Source organism: Cheilinus undulatus, linkage group 7 (genome assembly GCF_018320785.1).
Source record: "Cheilinus undulatus linkage group 7, ASM1832078v1, whole genome shotgun sequence".
Classification (NCBI taxonomy): Eukaryota; Metazoa; Chordata; class Actinopteri; order Labriformes; family Labridae; genus Cheilinus; species Cheilinus undulatus.
In genome coordinates this window covers 46007789-46022120 of record NC_054871.1, presented here as the reverse complement: position 1 = coordinate 46022120, position 14332 = coordinate 46007789, and the positions used below count along the sequence as shown (strand labels likewise).

The window sequence follows — 14332 nt, the reverse complement described above, 5'->3', positions numbered from 1 at the left end:
CAAATAATTTAAGTACAATATTTGGACATCAGTTGTGCAACTTACAGCTATTTTTTGGGTCAATATTCATTATTTAATGTATTTAATTCAATCGTCTAGATTTGGTTTAAAAAGAGATGTTGATATGAGGTCTTGATTTAGACGTCTAAATCGAGTCTAATCTAAACTACACTGTACATTGATCAATGACTGTTAAAAATGTTTTAATCCAACATTTGGCCATCATTTATACAACTTACAGTTGATTTTTATTTAATATTTAATAATTAATGGATTAAATTTTATCGTTTAGATTTAGGCTAAAATATAGACCGATTATAGAATTTCGGTCTAAACTCAGACGAGACGTCTAATAGACGTCTTTGGCTCAGTGGGTCCCCTCTCATGTGTCGCACTTTGTCAAATATTTTCCACTAAAACATGAACTAATGAACGAAACATGCATAATTACTCACCGGAGACAGGTGGACAGGTATCTGCAGCTGGGATATTGTCTGTAGTTGATATCCTGGAGTGATATCACGGCACGGATTCAAGCTAACAGGGGCTAACCGGGCTAGCCAACAATAGCACCGGCTGCTATCATCCAGACGAAGCTTCTGGAGAAGGTGGTGGTGGGCTTCTCCGAGCTGTGAGGGATCCGATGCACCCAGCCCCGACGAGTGTCCGTCAGTTATGGACTTTCCACAGCAGAGAAAGCAGGTCCAGCTCCGCCATTGACAGCTGACTGATGCCGGATGTGGAGAAGAAAGCCCCTCCCTCCTCGCGCGAACAGGGCGAGTTTATTCGCGCGTGTCATTCGCGCGAATTGAAAAATATCAAGCGAGTAAACTCCCTCTATTCGCGCGAGTAATTCGCACGAATTAAGCGATCGATCGCGCATGGTGTGAACACACGGTTAGTCCTCATAGTAAGCACTAATGCATGACAATGCTGTTCCAAGTGTTCTCTGTTATCTTTGTTTTGTTGTGGGGTTCAAAAATCCACTAAACAACAGTAACAGATTATACAAAGATAAAATGTGGTATTTGTTTAAAAGAAAAATGGTTGAGTGTTATATGCCAGTAACAAATACACTTTCATCAATGTATGTTGTAATTATTACAATTAGACAATATCTGATTAAAATAAAATTATTTCAAAGACATTTTAAGAGCTCTTATATTATTAAGTACTCGGTATTGGTGAGTACTCAAATTCAAGTACTCATACTCTGTTTGAAAAAAGTGGTATCGGTGCATCCCTACCTGCAACTATTCTTGTTAACCTTCTAAATTAGAGCTGGGCGATATGGCTTAAAATCGATATCCCAACATATTTTTGTTATATCCGGATACACAATATATACTGCGATATTTTGAAATGTCCTCTCAGCAGCTGTATAATGTTAATTCAGCCCTAAATGACACCAGTTTGGTGATTAAAATAGACTGTTCTATTGGATTTTTAGTAAAACTGTATACAGAAAGGGTAAAAATTAGGCCTGTTTATATAAACATGTTAACGCTTGTGATCAATCTGGAAATCTTAACACATTAAAAAAATAATAGCACAATTTAAACATATGACTAAGGTTGACCATAACTTCCTCCCGTAGTCCTCCTGCATGGATGTTTACATCCCTGGGGTGAAAAGGTTAAAGGCAGGTCAAACGCAGCAAGCAGTGGTGAGTGAGGAGACAGACCCAGGTCTGCTTCACGGCAAATTTCGGTTTAAAAAGTTGCCTAATGGAAGTCTGGATTAAACAAAAGTTGTGTGTACGGTGATTAACTGTCTTTACTCAGAAGTGCAACAAGTCTGAGATACCACCTCTGGGTAAACACAACTTTGCTACAACAACACGGGTAAGCCATGATGGCAAATGTTGCTATAGGCCTAAATGGTAGTATTTTAAATGTTGATTTATAATTTTAATAATAATAATAATATTTTTTTGTAAAAAGCGCTTTCAAAGTGCTGTAAATAAAGTTAAAATAATCAAAATAAACAATTGATAATAAGAACGTTTGAAAATCTAAAAATTACTGGCGCGTTGGTAGTTGAGTGGTTAAGCAAGCGCCATATACGAGGGCGACACGGGTTGGAATCCGGCCCGTGGCACTATTTCCTGTATGTCTCTTCCCGCTCTCTTCCCAATTTCCGACTCTATCCACTGTCCTATCAAATAAACGCAAAAAGGCCAAAAATAAATCTTAAAAAAAAAAAAATCTAAAAATTACTGAATTAAAGAAATGCTGTAATTAATCATGATTAATCACAGCATAGTGATGTGATTAACTTGATATTTTTTAGCAATTGACAGCACTAGTAAAAAATTTAATATGAAGTCAAATTTAGCAGTTTTATTTTGAAAAGGACTTAATTCAGTCTTTTACTAATAAATCAAAAATACATCAATCCTGAAATACTCCGAATTTTACAGTGTATGGAAAGTCCTAAAATCTTTTCTGTGTTATTTTTACTATTGCTGATTATAACATGATTATTTTCCTCATTAAGGGTGAAGCAAACTTACACGGGGCGGATCTACCGGGGTGGCATGGGGTGGCAGTTATGGTTTATCGGACCTTTTATGCAAGCTATTTCTAATGTCCAATTGCAAGTGAATACAACACCAGATAAGTCAGCCCCTCCCCCACTCTTAAGGCCAGAAGTTGTTTTCTGTGTCATCTGAAGTAGCCTGAGGCATGGTGAAAACTGATGGAGGAGGTTGCGCAGCTGACCACACAGAGTCAAAAAGGTAAATGATAAACTTTCTATGAAGAAAGAACAATTACTTCTAAGGTGCATGGCTAATGGAGTTGTGATACTAATACAAATCGGGTTGAAAAACGCAATCCACAGCACTTTCCTGAGTTTGCATGTAACGTTCGCTAGGTCTGACGTCAGGTCTGTTTTATATAGGAACACTTGGGCTATTTAGGTTTTTCATGCATGCTCAAATGTTACATGTCACTGAGCAGAGACCCGTTTCAGAGAGCAAAAACAGGAGCAGCAGGCAAGGTTATCTTAGTGCTAATTTGCAAATCTCTCGATTTATTCTGACGATATTTTATTCTGATTGTCCAATGTTTGCATGCTTGCAACAAGCCAAAAATACCATGTAGTGAGTATGGATCTCACAGAACATGCACCCAATCTGTAATATACCCAACCTGTACATAACTGTTTGTAAATACTATTTATAATTTGTGAGTCAACATTTTTATATTCCATATTTTTGTATTTATTAGTGCTCTTGCAATACTACTTTTATTTGTACTCTATTTCTATTGTGTTTCTGTCACCAATGGCCTGCTTTGTCTAAGATACTTTCTGCTGCTGTAAATTGGAATTTCCCCTTGTGGGACTAATAAAGGAATATCTTATCTTATTTTATCTTAACTCATGATTTAACAAGGGAGGCAATTACTTTTTCACATAGCCTCCTGACTACCAGTAGCTCAAATTTGTCCTCTGTGGAGGGCATTTCTAAACCTGAATATCTCCCACCCACTGCATACTACCAAATTAACTCCTTTTGACATCTACAGAGGACATTTAGGGCTTTTCAATGATACCAAACGTGAAGGGGTGGGGCTTTGGTACCTTTTTTTTTCTCATCAAGGAATATGGTGTCCATCAGTGTAAGCACATTTTATGGGAAGAAGAAAAGTAAGTGCACAATACTTTTTATTGAGCAAATTTTGGCTTGAAATGTTGTTGGCATATTTCATATAAGTCTCTTAACAACACATTAAAACATTCTCTGAATTATTTTAACTGTATTTTAGCATAATATTCAAGTGTTTCAAAAATGTCCTCCGTAGTGGTCATTTGTAGTTATTTCCTCCATTTTGTTCTGTTTTTTCAAATGACAAGAAAGAGAGTCATTCTTGGAAGCAGAGTTAATTTTACTGCAAACTGTTGATGGAAACTCAGATATTGAGTTGTCTGATGAAAAAGATCAAGAGATAGTGTCTGAGCCAGGTGGACAAACACATGCGTCAACATGTTGCAGATCCGGCTGCAAGAGCAAACAAACTGTATGTGATGTGCACAAAGTGCAAGGTATTCCTTTGTGTTTCCAAGAGGGGCCTCATCACAGGCTCAGAGGGCCACATCACAGGCTCAGAGGGTCACATCACGGGCTCAGAGGGCCTCATCACAGGCTCAGAGGGTCACATCACGGGCTCAGAGGGCCTCATCACAGGCTCAGAGGGCCTCATCACAGGCTCAGAGGGTCACATCACAGGCTCAGGGGCCTCATCACAGGCTCAGAGGGTCACATCACAGGCTCAGGGGCCTCATCACAGGCTCAGAGGGTCACATCACAGGCTCAGAGGGCCTCATCACAGGCTCAGAGGGCCTCAACCCAGGCTCAGGGAATTGCTTTTTGATGCATCATACCAAATAAGCACAACAAAGCAAAACTAAAATGATGATGGACAGTTATGTGGATGTTAAACTCATTCTTATGTTGACTTTTTGGCATTTTCTTTGGGAATAACTGATTGCCATCCAGGTTCAGTTTCACATGTATGGTGTTCCGATGTCCATTGTAGTGGACACATGATATTTCTCAAAAAAAAAAAAAAGTTTTAAAAAATCTTATTACCTTACAAAGATTTTAAAACAAATGTGATTGGAAAACATTTTTCCTGGTAGTCAGGAGGACAGGGCCAGATAGGTTTGGATTTTTCCCCCCTTAAAAATGTAATGATCATTCAGAAATTGCATTTTGTATTTACTTGGGTTGCCTTTATGAGATATTAGAATCGGTTTGATGATCCGAAACATTTAAGTGTGATAAATATGCAAAAAAATAAACAAACAAACAAACAACAACAAAAAAAAAACAGGAATCAGAAAGGGTGGTGAATACTTTTTCACAGCACTGTACTTTTGATACAGGGGCTTTCACAGTGAAATATGACCTGTCCTTAATGTGCAATAACAAGAAAATATGGACCTCCAACCAAGTTTATTATTATAAGGTGTGACCTAACCTAAAGTACAATGCATCGGCTATTTTGGGAAGGAATGTGTGATCATTCTCACTTTGTGCATGTACTCACCGTCATGTCTTGTGAAAGCCTAATGCCTGATTGTTTTATATTGTTGAGGGAAAGTGCAGACCTCCTTGTTGTGGTGTTTGTTTTGTAATTTTTTTACTCAGCACTCGATGTGTTTTAAAATGTCATCAAGTACAATACTTCACTCATTATATACTTAAGTGAAAGTTAAACTAGTGATTTAAAAAAAACTCCTCTTAAAGGTACAAGTACACAAAAAAAAGCTACTCAATTACAGTCGTTTGAGTAAATATATTTAGTGGCTTTCATGTTATGGTATGAAGAGTCATTTGGGAGTCGGCTCTTTTTACTACAACGCGCTAAATAATCTGGATCACTGAAAAGAGTCGAGTTCCCATCAATCATATAGAGAGCAGCAGTGCGCCTTGGTTGCGTCTAGTCTGCCGGAAATTCAAAAGAAGAAGAAGAAGCAGCAGCAGCGGTATGTTTTTAAAGTCCATGGAAAACACAGTAGAACTTCACTGGTGAATGAAGAACAAGAATGTTTTCAGTGGACAGGTTCAGAGATGTCAACGAGACTGCTGCAGCTGAGGAAATATGTGACGATGCTACAAGAGCTGCCGTCGAGTGCAAGGCAGAGATCGACCGTCAGAGCAGAATGCTGGATATCGTCTGGAACCCTTACATCCTATTACACAGAATAGGTGAGGAAATACGATTTTGCTTTAAATTTGTGTTCAGAGATGCTGTTAATATGACGAAATTGGTCATATATGTTAAATAAACAAACAATAACAGATATTTCTAGATTGAGTTGTAATGGGCTAAGGTCAGCTCATACATTCTGCTGAAAGGGAATGGGACCAGTTTTTAAACTGTGGCCAAGCCAGCCTCCACAACTTTTTATGGTGCACGTGAAGAAAGACATTACAGCCATAGGCGGTTTTACCATCAGGCAAAGGTAGGCAATTGCCTAGGGCCTCGTCCATAATGGGGGCCTCAAGAATTTGCCTAGGTTTGTTTTCTTACAATTGTAGCTCACTTATGTTTTTGTCACTCCCCAGGTGAAAGAAAATTATTCATAGTTTAGCCTTTAGAGCTGAGGAACATCATGGCAGAGCGCAGCTGCAGCATCACCTCTGCTGTCTCAGTGAGTCTTATCTCCAGGGCCGTTTCTGGATATAGGCGGTTGCCTGGGGCGCCGTCATGAGCCCTGAACATTTTACTAAGTCCATCAATGTAACAGAGCATCAACTCCTACTATCCTCTGCGTCCCTCGTTCGTGAAACAGTCCAGGCTCACCTTGCCGCTCTGTCTCTCTCTCCATGCGCGCACACTGGGAGCCCAGCAAGACGTTTAGAGAAAAATAAGTGTTTTTTTTTTCCTCATTCACACAGCGCTGAACGGACAGGATGTAGAGATAGAGCCCTGCGTCGGACAACTAACACCCTACCTGCCCATTCCCCCTGATTTCCTGATTATTAACACCTGCCTGTACAGTGTGTGTCATCTCTTCCTCCCACCTGTGCCCGCAACATGCGCATCCAGTTCCTCCTAAAGTCTGACCATCCACGTAATGCACAGAATGACAGAAGGTGCGTTCAGTTTAAGAAATTATAATACTGCGTTCACTTAAGCACCGCCCTTGAAAAACAAGGTTTTTCATTGCTCTAGTCAAAGTTTTCTCACTGAATGAAGCATGAAAAAAAACTCACATCCTGGACTAATTTAGCCCTGGTTGTATTAATAAGAGTAATGTCAGGATCATATTTACAGACTTCATGTACACATCCTTGGTTTCTTAAGCTGTAGGTGGAATTATTTTCCTGATCATTGTTCGCGAGTGCCAAAAAGCGCAGCGCACTCCAGTCAGCTCCTACAGGGAGTTTGTTTTTACTCTGTTCGCCCCTCTCTGTCCCTGTCCTCGTCTGTAAATTAAACGCTTTATGAAAAGGGGCCAGTTTTTATGGATAGAAAGGATTTCCACTTAAATAACAGAATGTTGGTTCAGTATCTCTGTGCCAGTCTCTTCCTTTGCGTCATGAGGCGCATCAGAGCAGTGGAGACGCTTATACTGTATGTCTACAGCGCCATGAGGAGTGTTACAGCTTCTGGTTGCATTTAAGGAATTATACTGTGCCCTGTTTACGAACTTAAACAGTTTTAGTGCAAGCAAAAATGAAATTCAGATCTGATCCCAACACAGCCATCTAACTTTTTTTCTTTTAGTAGAGCTAACAGGATAATTATCTTTAAAAACTGCTGTGGTGGGTAAGTTCATCAGTCAGAAGTGGAGCCATGGGGTGGCTTGTGGGGTCTATGCCCCTGATGTTTTCTCAAAACATTAAGTCTTTAACTTTGGTAAAAGTATGTTATCTCTGACTGATGAATGTAAAAAAGAAATATCTTGTCTTTTGATAAACAGATTGACCCCACTGATCACAACATGGAAATTTCATTCTTGTTTGAAAACTGAGAAAAAAAATCAGATTTTTTTTTTATTTTAGTCTGAAAAGCTTAAAAGCACATGGTACAGAATAAATAAAAACCTTACTATTAATACTTCTGCATTTTTTAAGAAAAATGCATCTGTAACCACACATTTGGCAGCGGGGCGGCAAATTGTAAGTTCGCCTAGGGCACCAAAATGGCTAGAAACGGTTCTGCTTGTCTCCACATCTCTGACTAGTTTCTTGCACAAGGGTCTTAACAAATGTCAAAGCCAGAGAATTTTGCCTTGTAGTACTAAAGTTCCTCCCCTGAGTGGGATTAAAACAGCTGCTCTCAGGATAACAAATGTAATTGTCCCTCAACCACAAACGCAGACATTGCATCATGCTTTGGTGAATGACTTAGTTCAATCTCCAGCCTAATTTCATCCTACATTAAAGCTAATCTGTAATGCCAGACTGATATAACCCAATTTTATTTACATAAGATCTTATTTTATGTCATCAAGAAGTGAACTTGTGGGCTTAAATACTTCAATTTAAACAGGACATCATTTATAAATCCTGTGGCATATTTAACTCCAGCTCTCATTAAATGGTAGAAATTCTTCTCATAACGGTGAAAATGACTCAATAACTGAACATTCAATCCTAGTCTAAATGTGTCCTATGACAAGTGAGGTCGGTATGTTTGATCTTGGTGCAGCTCATCCATGAGTAACGCACAGAGATGGCCCCATTCATGATGCATGCAGGGATGTTAGGGGGATTCAGAAGGTGGACATGAAGAATGACTATTCTAGGGGCTCAGACATGTGCTTTAACATCAAGTTTTTACTCAGCAGGTGAGGGTTTGTATCTCTATAAGCAGTAATAGCGCCGAAGTGCGATGAATCTCCGGAAGATCCTCGTCGCTGTCTCCGTCCTCCTTGCCTCCCCGACATCTCTCTCTCTCTCGCGCTCGCTCACTCTCGTCTTCCCGCTGGACTCTGTGCACTGATCCCAGACCAAGTAAAATAAGGGTCCGATCAGGCATTGTGGACGACAGGTTGCTGTTTTAAATCCATAAACAGTCATGTTAAATGTATATTTATAATGAATATTACAGTCTTGTAAATTCATCATCATCAGTGGGTCATAAAAACGTTTAAAAAAAGGGCAGCATATTTTTGCCTGACCTGTTTAGTACCTGCAGGTAAATTCTCTGTCAAAAGTAGCTAATTAACTCTTTAGTGTGCAAACATGCAGCACTCATTAAATAGTATCTGCACCTAATATTGGAACATTTCTCTCTATAAACATTACAGCAGCCTTTACATCAGCTTTTGTTGTATTGATGTTGCTAAAAAATTACCCAGCCAACAGGACGTTTCTTGGGTCTAGTTACCTGGCTACACGTAATACTAGAGCTAAACGTAGTATTGACCAGACTCAGCCTGAGCTGTGTGTCACAAATCACTCGCTCTGCCAGCTGTAGGAGTGGATATGCCTCGCGCGTGCATCACAGCACAACGCAGGCATTTAAATCGGTGATGACGGTGTTGCAGAAATCCATTCCGTGGCAAAAATTTTACCAGTGATGGACAGACACCTATGCACCTAAATGACAGAACCACAGCGCTGATAACAAGAAACATGCATCATGTTATCTACCATATCATGTACATTGTATATTGGTGTAAATGTTACATTATGCTAACTTTATAGAGAATCAACATGAGATGCAGGTTTATTACTCATATCTTTCTAAGTATTAGACTAAGTGCTCCGTCATTTCCTCGTGTAAACGATGGGGCTGCGTGTAATTTGTGCATCTGTGAAATGGAGGAATAGGGGGTTGTAAAATAAAGCACACTGTGCAAATTACCATTGTCTGCTCCATGTCTGATTTCCTGTAACCAAACCATTTCCAGATAATGGAGTTAGCTCCTCGTTTAGCAACAAACTCATCCTCTGCTTCAACTCCGCCTTCCACCATGTTTGTTATGCTTTTGCATGTGAGTTACGAGTGCGTCGCATTTGATGACGTATGTGCGCGCGACGATTGCAGACACATACATCAGCAACCTTAGTTTATCGTTATTATCGTTGAATGCCATTTTCTCATCGTGGAACGTTTTCTTCACGGTATATCGCAAACGATAAGACATTGCTTATTCCTACTCCACACTCTTTAGCTTTTGCTCTCAGCTCAACTCTTCCCATGGGGGTTTCACATCTATTTCCCCTTTCTTGTTATCCATTTGTTTTATGATCCAGGATAATTGGTCCAGTGAAAAACCCAGGTTCTCACACCAAAACCTTTACCCAATTTATGCGTACGTCTTAAAAAATTAGAACATCATGAAAAAGTTTAATATTTTTGTCACTCATTTCAGAGAGTAAAACCCATAAATTATAATTACACTTAAATGAAGTATTTCAAGCCTTTATTTCTTGAAATGTTGATGATTATGGCTTACAGATAATGAAAACCCAAAATTCAGAGTCTCAGAAAATTAAATTACATAAGATCAATACAAAATGATATTTTAAACAGAAATGTCAAGCCGCTGAAAATTAAGTTTATTTTAATGCTCTCAATACTTGGTTGGGCCTCCTTTTGCATAAATTGCTGCATCGATGCGACGTGGCACGGATGCGATCAGCCTGTGGCACTGCTCTGGTGTAATGGAAGCCCATTTTGCTTTGATAGTGGCCTTCAGGTCATCTGCATTGTTGGGTCTGGTGTCTCTCCTCTTCCTCTTGACAATACCCCAGAGAGAATCTATGGGGTTCAGGTCAGGCCAGTTTGCTGGCCAATCAAGCACAGTAACACCATGGTCATTGAACCAGCTTTTGGTATCTTTGGCAGTGTGAGCATGTGCCAAGTCCTGCTGGAAAATGAAATCAGCATCTCCATAAAGCTTGTCAGCAGAAGGAAGCATGAAGTGCTCTAAAATGTCCTGGTAGATGGCTACATTGACTGTGGACTTCAGAAAACACAGTGGACCAACACCAGCAGATGCCATGGCAGCCCAAATCATCACTGACTGTGGAAACTTCACACAGTGAGGGCAGAAACATGAGCAGAATAAACAACTTTGGGGGATTGTTTTCCTTTGTAAACGGTCAGACAACATAGAGAGAGAGAGAGAGAGAGAGAGAGAGAGAGCACTCAGGTTGTGCAGGACCATCGGATCATACAGTGTGAGCACACAACTCGTGCACGACTGTCTTCTGGTCACCTTGAAATTGCACACTGTGCACCCGGCTTGAAATAACAAAATATCATGTGGTGTGGAATAGGTTGAACATTTTGGCTAAACAAACCGTTGTATACTGGCACTAATGACATGCACCCCTGCCTCGACTTTGTTTTGTTTTTATATCTCCAGACGCCCCACAGCAACATGTGTGTAAGGAGGAGAAGACTGTGGCTGAGCAGGAGCTCTGTCACCAGGAGAGGAAGTCCAGTCTGGCCCAGGGGGAGCCAGAGCCTCCACAGATTAAAGAGGAGCAAGAGGGAGAGCAGTTCATAAAGGAGGAGACTGACACATGGATGTTGACTCTTACTAAGGAGGAAAGTGAGCACAGAGAAGCAGATGGACAACATGAACTCCAGCTCCTTTGTCACAACTCTCATGTTGCTGAGAATCAAGATCCCACAGAGAAAAAGCAGAAAGACTCAGAAATAACTGGAAAATCAAAACCTAGACAAGAGAGCGACAGAAAACACACATGTGAGAGTCTTCACTCTTGTAACACCTGTGGAGAAGTATTCTTGTCTACATGGCCTTTGAAAAGCCATATGAGGACTCACACAGGGGAGAAGCCTTTCTCCTGCACCACCTGTGGAAAAATATTCAGGCATAAATCAAAATTGAATGATCACATTCTTACTCACACAGGTACAAAGTCGTACACCTGTGGTACCTGTGGGAAGTCATTTATCCATAAATGTCATTTGGATAGACACTTCAACATCCATACAGGTGAAAAACCACATAGCTGCACAGAATGCAACAAATCTTTTAGACGAAAAGATAGATTGACAGTCCACATGAGATCACACACAGGTGAGAAGCCTTTCTCCTGCACCACCTGTGGAAAAAACTTCAGGGATATTTCAAATTTTAAAAATCACATTCGTACTCACACAGGTACAAAGCTGTACACCTGTGATACCTGTGGGACATCATTCACCGAGAAAGGTAGATTGGATAGTCACTTAAAGATCCATACAGGTGAAAAACCACATACCTGCACAAAATGCAATAAATCTTTCAGACATGAAAGTCATTTGACAGTCCACATGGGAACACACACAGGTGAGAAGCCTTTCTCCTGCAGCATCTGTGGAAAAAGATTCAGGTGTAAATCAATATTGAATAATCACATTCTTACTCACACAGGTACAAAACCATACACCTGTGGTACCTGTGGGAATTCATTCACCAAGAAAGGTAGTTTGGTTAGGCACTTAACCATCCATACAGGTGAAAAACCACATACCTGCACAATGTGCAACAAATCTTTTAGACAGAAAGATAAATTGACTTTCCATATGAGATCACACACAGGTGAGAAACCTTTCTCCTGCAGCACCTGTGGAAAAAGATACAGGGATATTTCAAGTTTTAAAAGTCACATTCTTACTCACACAGGTGCAAAGCCGCACACCTGTGATACCTGTGGGAAGTCATTCACCAAGAAAGGTAGTTTGGATAGGCACTCAAAGATCCATACAGGTGAAAAACCACATACCTGCACTATGTGCAACAAATCTTTCAGACATAAAAGTACCTTGACAGACCACATGAGAACACACACAGGTGAGAAGCCTTTCTCCTGCAGCGCCTGTGGAAAAAGATTCAGGCATAAATCTAATATGAATGATCACATTCTTACTCACACAGGTATAAAGCCATACACCTGTGGTACATGTGGGAAGTCATTCACCAAGAAACGTCCTTTGGATCGGCACTTTAAAGTCCATACAGACAATAATGCTTAAACCTCCTAAACATGTGGCCAGGTCTCTCAGAACTGGTGCTGACTTGATGATTCATGAGAGAAGGACTGATATTGCTGAGAAGCTTACCTTTGCTATCTGAGATCTTCCAGAAAAGAACTTTGTCTCCTCTACTTTTTCATGACTAGCGTTGGGTCCCGTTACTGTTAAGTAAAGTTACTTGCATTGATGTCCCCCGGGTCCTCGCGCCAGTGTCAATACTTCCCCACTCTCAACTTTTGCCGTGCATGTGGAGCCAGGATCCTGTAACACTACTGAAAATTCTCCAACTGATAAAACTGCCAGAAATGCCAGGTTTAAGAACAGCCATAAAACTATTTCTCCTGTCAACATCATAAATCACACCAGGCACAGGAACATCACAAACAGCTCTCTACTAGGGTTGGGAATCACAGGGCGATACGATACGATGTGCGATATATGGTCCACGATACTGATAATATCACGATACAGCAATACTACAATAATCGATATACTACAAGAAAATCACAAAATATGTCTAACTAGAGAATACAAAATAGTTTTTAAAAGGTCAGGTGCGGGATTTCTAAATTCATTCACTGCAATTTAGTGTCAGTTTCTCAGAATTTGACACAGACTGAGCTGAATCACTGAAACAAACTGTCCATCCTGGTTTTATTGGACTTAAGCTCTGCCTTTGACACACTTGGCCATAACATCCTACTACACAGGCTAGACAACTACACAGGGCTCTCAGAATCTGTCAGTCACTGGTTTAAATCATATTTAAAGGAAAGCACATTCTCAGTTTTATGCTGCAATTTCACCAGGGATGTTCTGATACTATTTTTCTTTCCACATACAATTCTGATACCAAGGTGTTGGGTATCAGCTGATACCAAGTGCTGATCTGATACTGGTCTGAACTTTCTGGACTGACTGTGCAGACTAGCAAATTATTTTAGGCCTGTATTTGACTCAGAACATGGCTCAACAAATAGAATCATAATGTACAGCATCTCTGTGACCCTAAAGTTGCTTTCCTGCTGATTATTGAGTTTTACTCGTAAATGTTAAAATAATAATACGGGGGGCTGCATCACAGAATCTCTCTCTCTTTTATGTTCTACTCAGACAGGATGACGTGATTACGGAACAGCCTGCAGCTGGGTGACAGACCCAAACAAATATGGCGGTTAGCATTCAAGTTAGCATTTGGGCTAAAGGTAATGAATGATCGTAATTCGATTAAAGTGGATAAAAAGACATTAACTAGTTTGGATTTAATCATTAAAGTCCCCCCATCATAAAAGTCACACAAGTTACAGGCTGGCTAAAAATGCTGCCACAAGGGATTCAAAGGCATCAATAGCATCAGTGGGACAACACAACTGCTAGCTTCGGGAGGAAAAACATCTAAGAGGCAGCGATGTATGGTTTAAAAAATTATTTAACTTTGATGAACTGTGTCACTTTTTGTCATGTATGATAGCGCCGTTATGCAGCCACTAACCTTTTCTGCTGCAGTGGGTCCTTTGGTTCTTCTTCACTGCACTAAAAATGGTAGTCCTTGATTGGCAACGAAGAAGAATTGATTCCCGGTTTATAGCGCATTTAGCATGGGTAAACAAAGCAAAATATAAAGCTACACCAAACGGTATCGGATTGGTGCATAAACTTGTGTTCTCACTGATACCAATACCTGCATTTTAAGCGATATAAGATGTATTCCCGATACTGGTATTGGAATCGGAACAACCCTAAATTTCACATCAGTAAATTTCAGTCTGGACTGGGGTTCCACAAGGGTCGGTTCTTGGTCCACTGTTGTTCAGCCTTTACATGCTCCCACTTGCTTCAATCATTCAGAAACACAATGTCTCCTTCCATTC

General features: G+C 40.2%; 1 protein-coding gene across 1 annotated transcript; it reads left to right on the top strand.

The window, feature by feature from the left end:
- Positions 1 to 5556: 5556 nt before the first annotated feature.
- On the top strand, positions 5557 to 12461 carry LOC121511714 (gastrula zinc finger protein XlCGF57.1-like). The gene is made up of 5 exons (XM_041790478.1): positions 5557 to 5719; positions 6413 to 6514; positions 10843 to 11031; positions 11356 to 11691; positions 11776 to 12461. Exons 1-5 carry the CDS (start codon positions 5557 to 5559, stop codon positions 12459 to 12461), a joined length of 1476 nt encoding a protein of 491 aa, XP_041646412.1.
- Positions 12462 to 14332: the final 1871 nt, after the last annotated feature.

What these genes read in the sequence shown, in the direction of transcription:
- LOC121511714 (XM_041790478.1), top strand. Translation starts at nt 5,557, where the DNA reads ATGTTTTCAGTGGACAGGTTCAGAGATGTCAACGAGACTGCTGCAGCT. An exon ending in TATTAACACCTGCCTGTACA is followed by an intron (nt 6,515 to 10,842) that starts GTGTGTGTCATC and finishes TTATATCTCCAG; the next exon opens with ACGCCCCACAGCAACATGTG. An exon ending in TCACTTAAAGATCCATACAG is followed by an intron (nt 11,692 to 11,775) that starts GTGAAAAACCAC and finishes GAACACACACAG; the next exon opens with GTGAGAAGCCTTTCTCCTGC.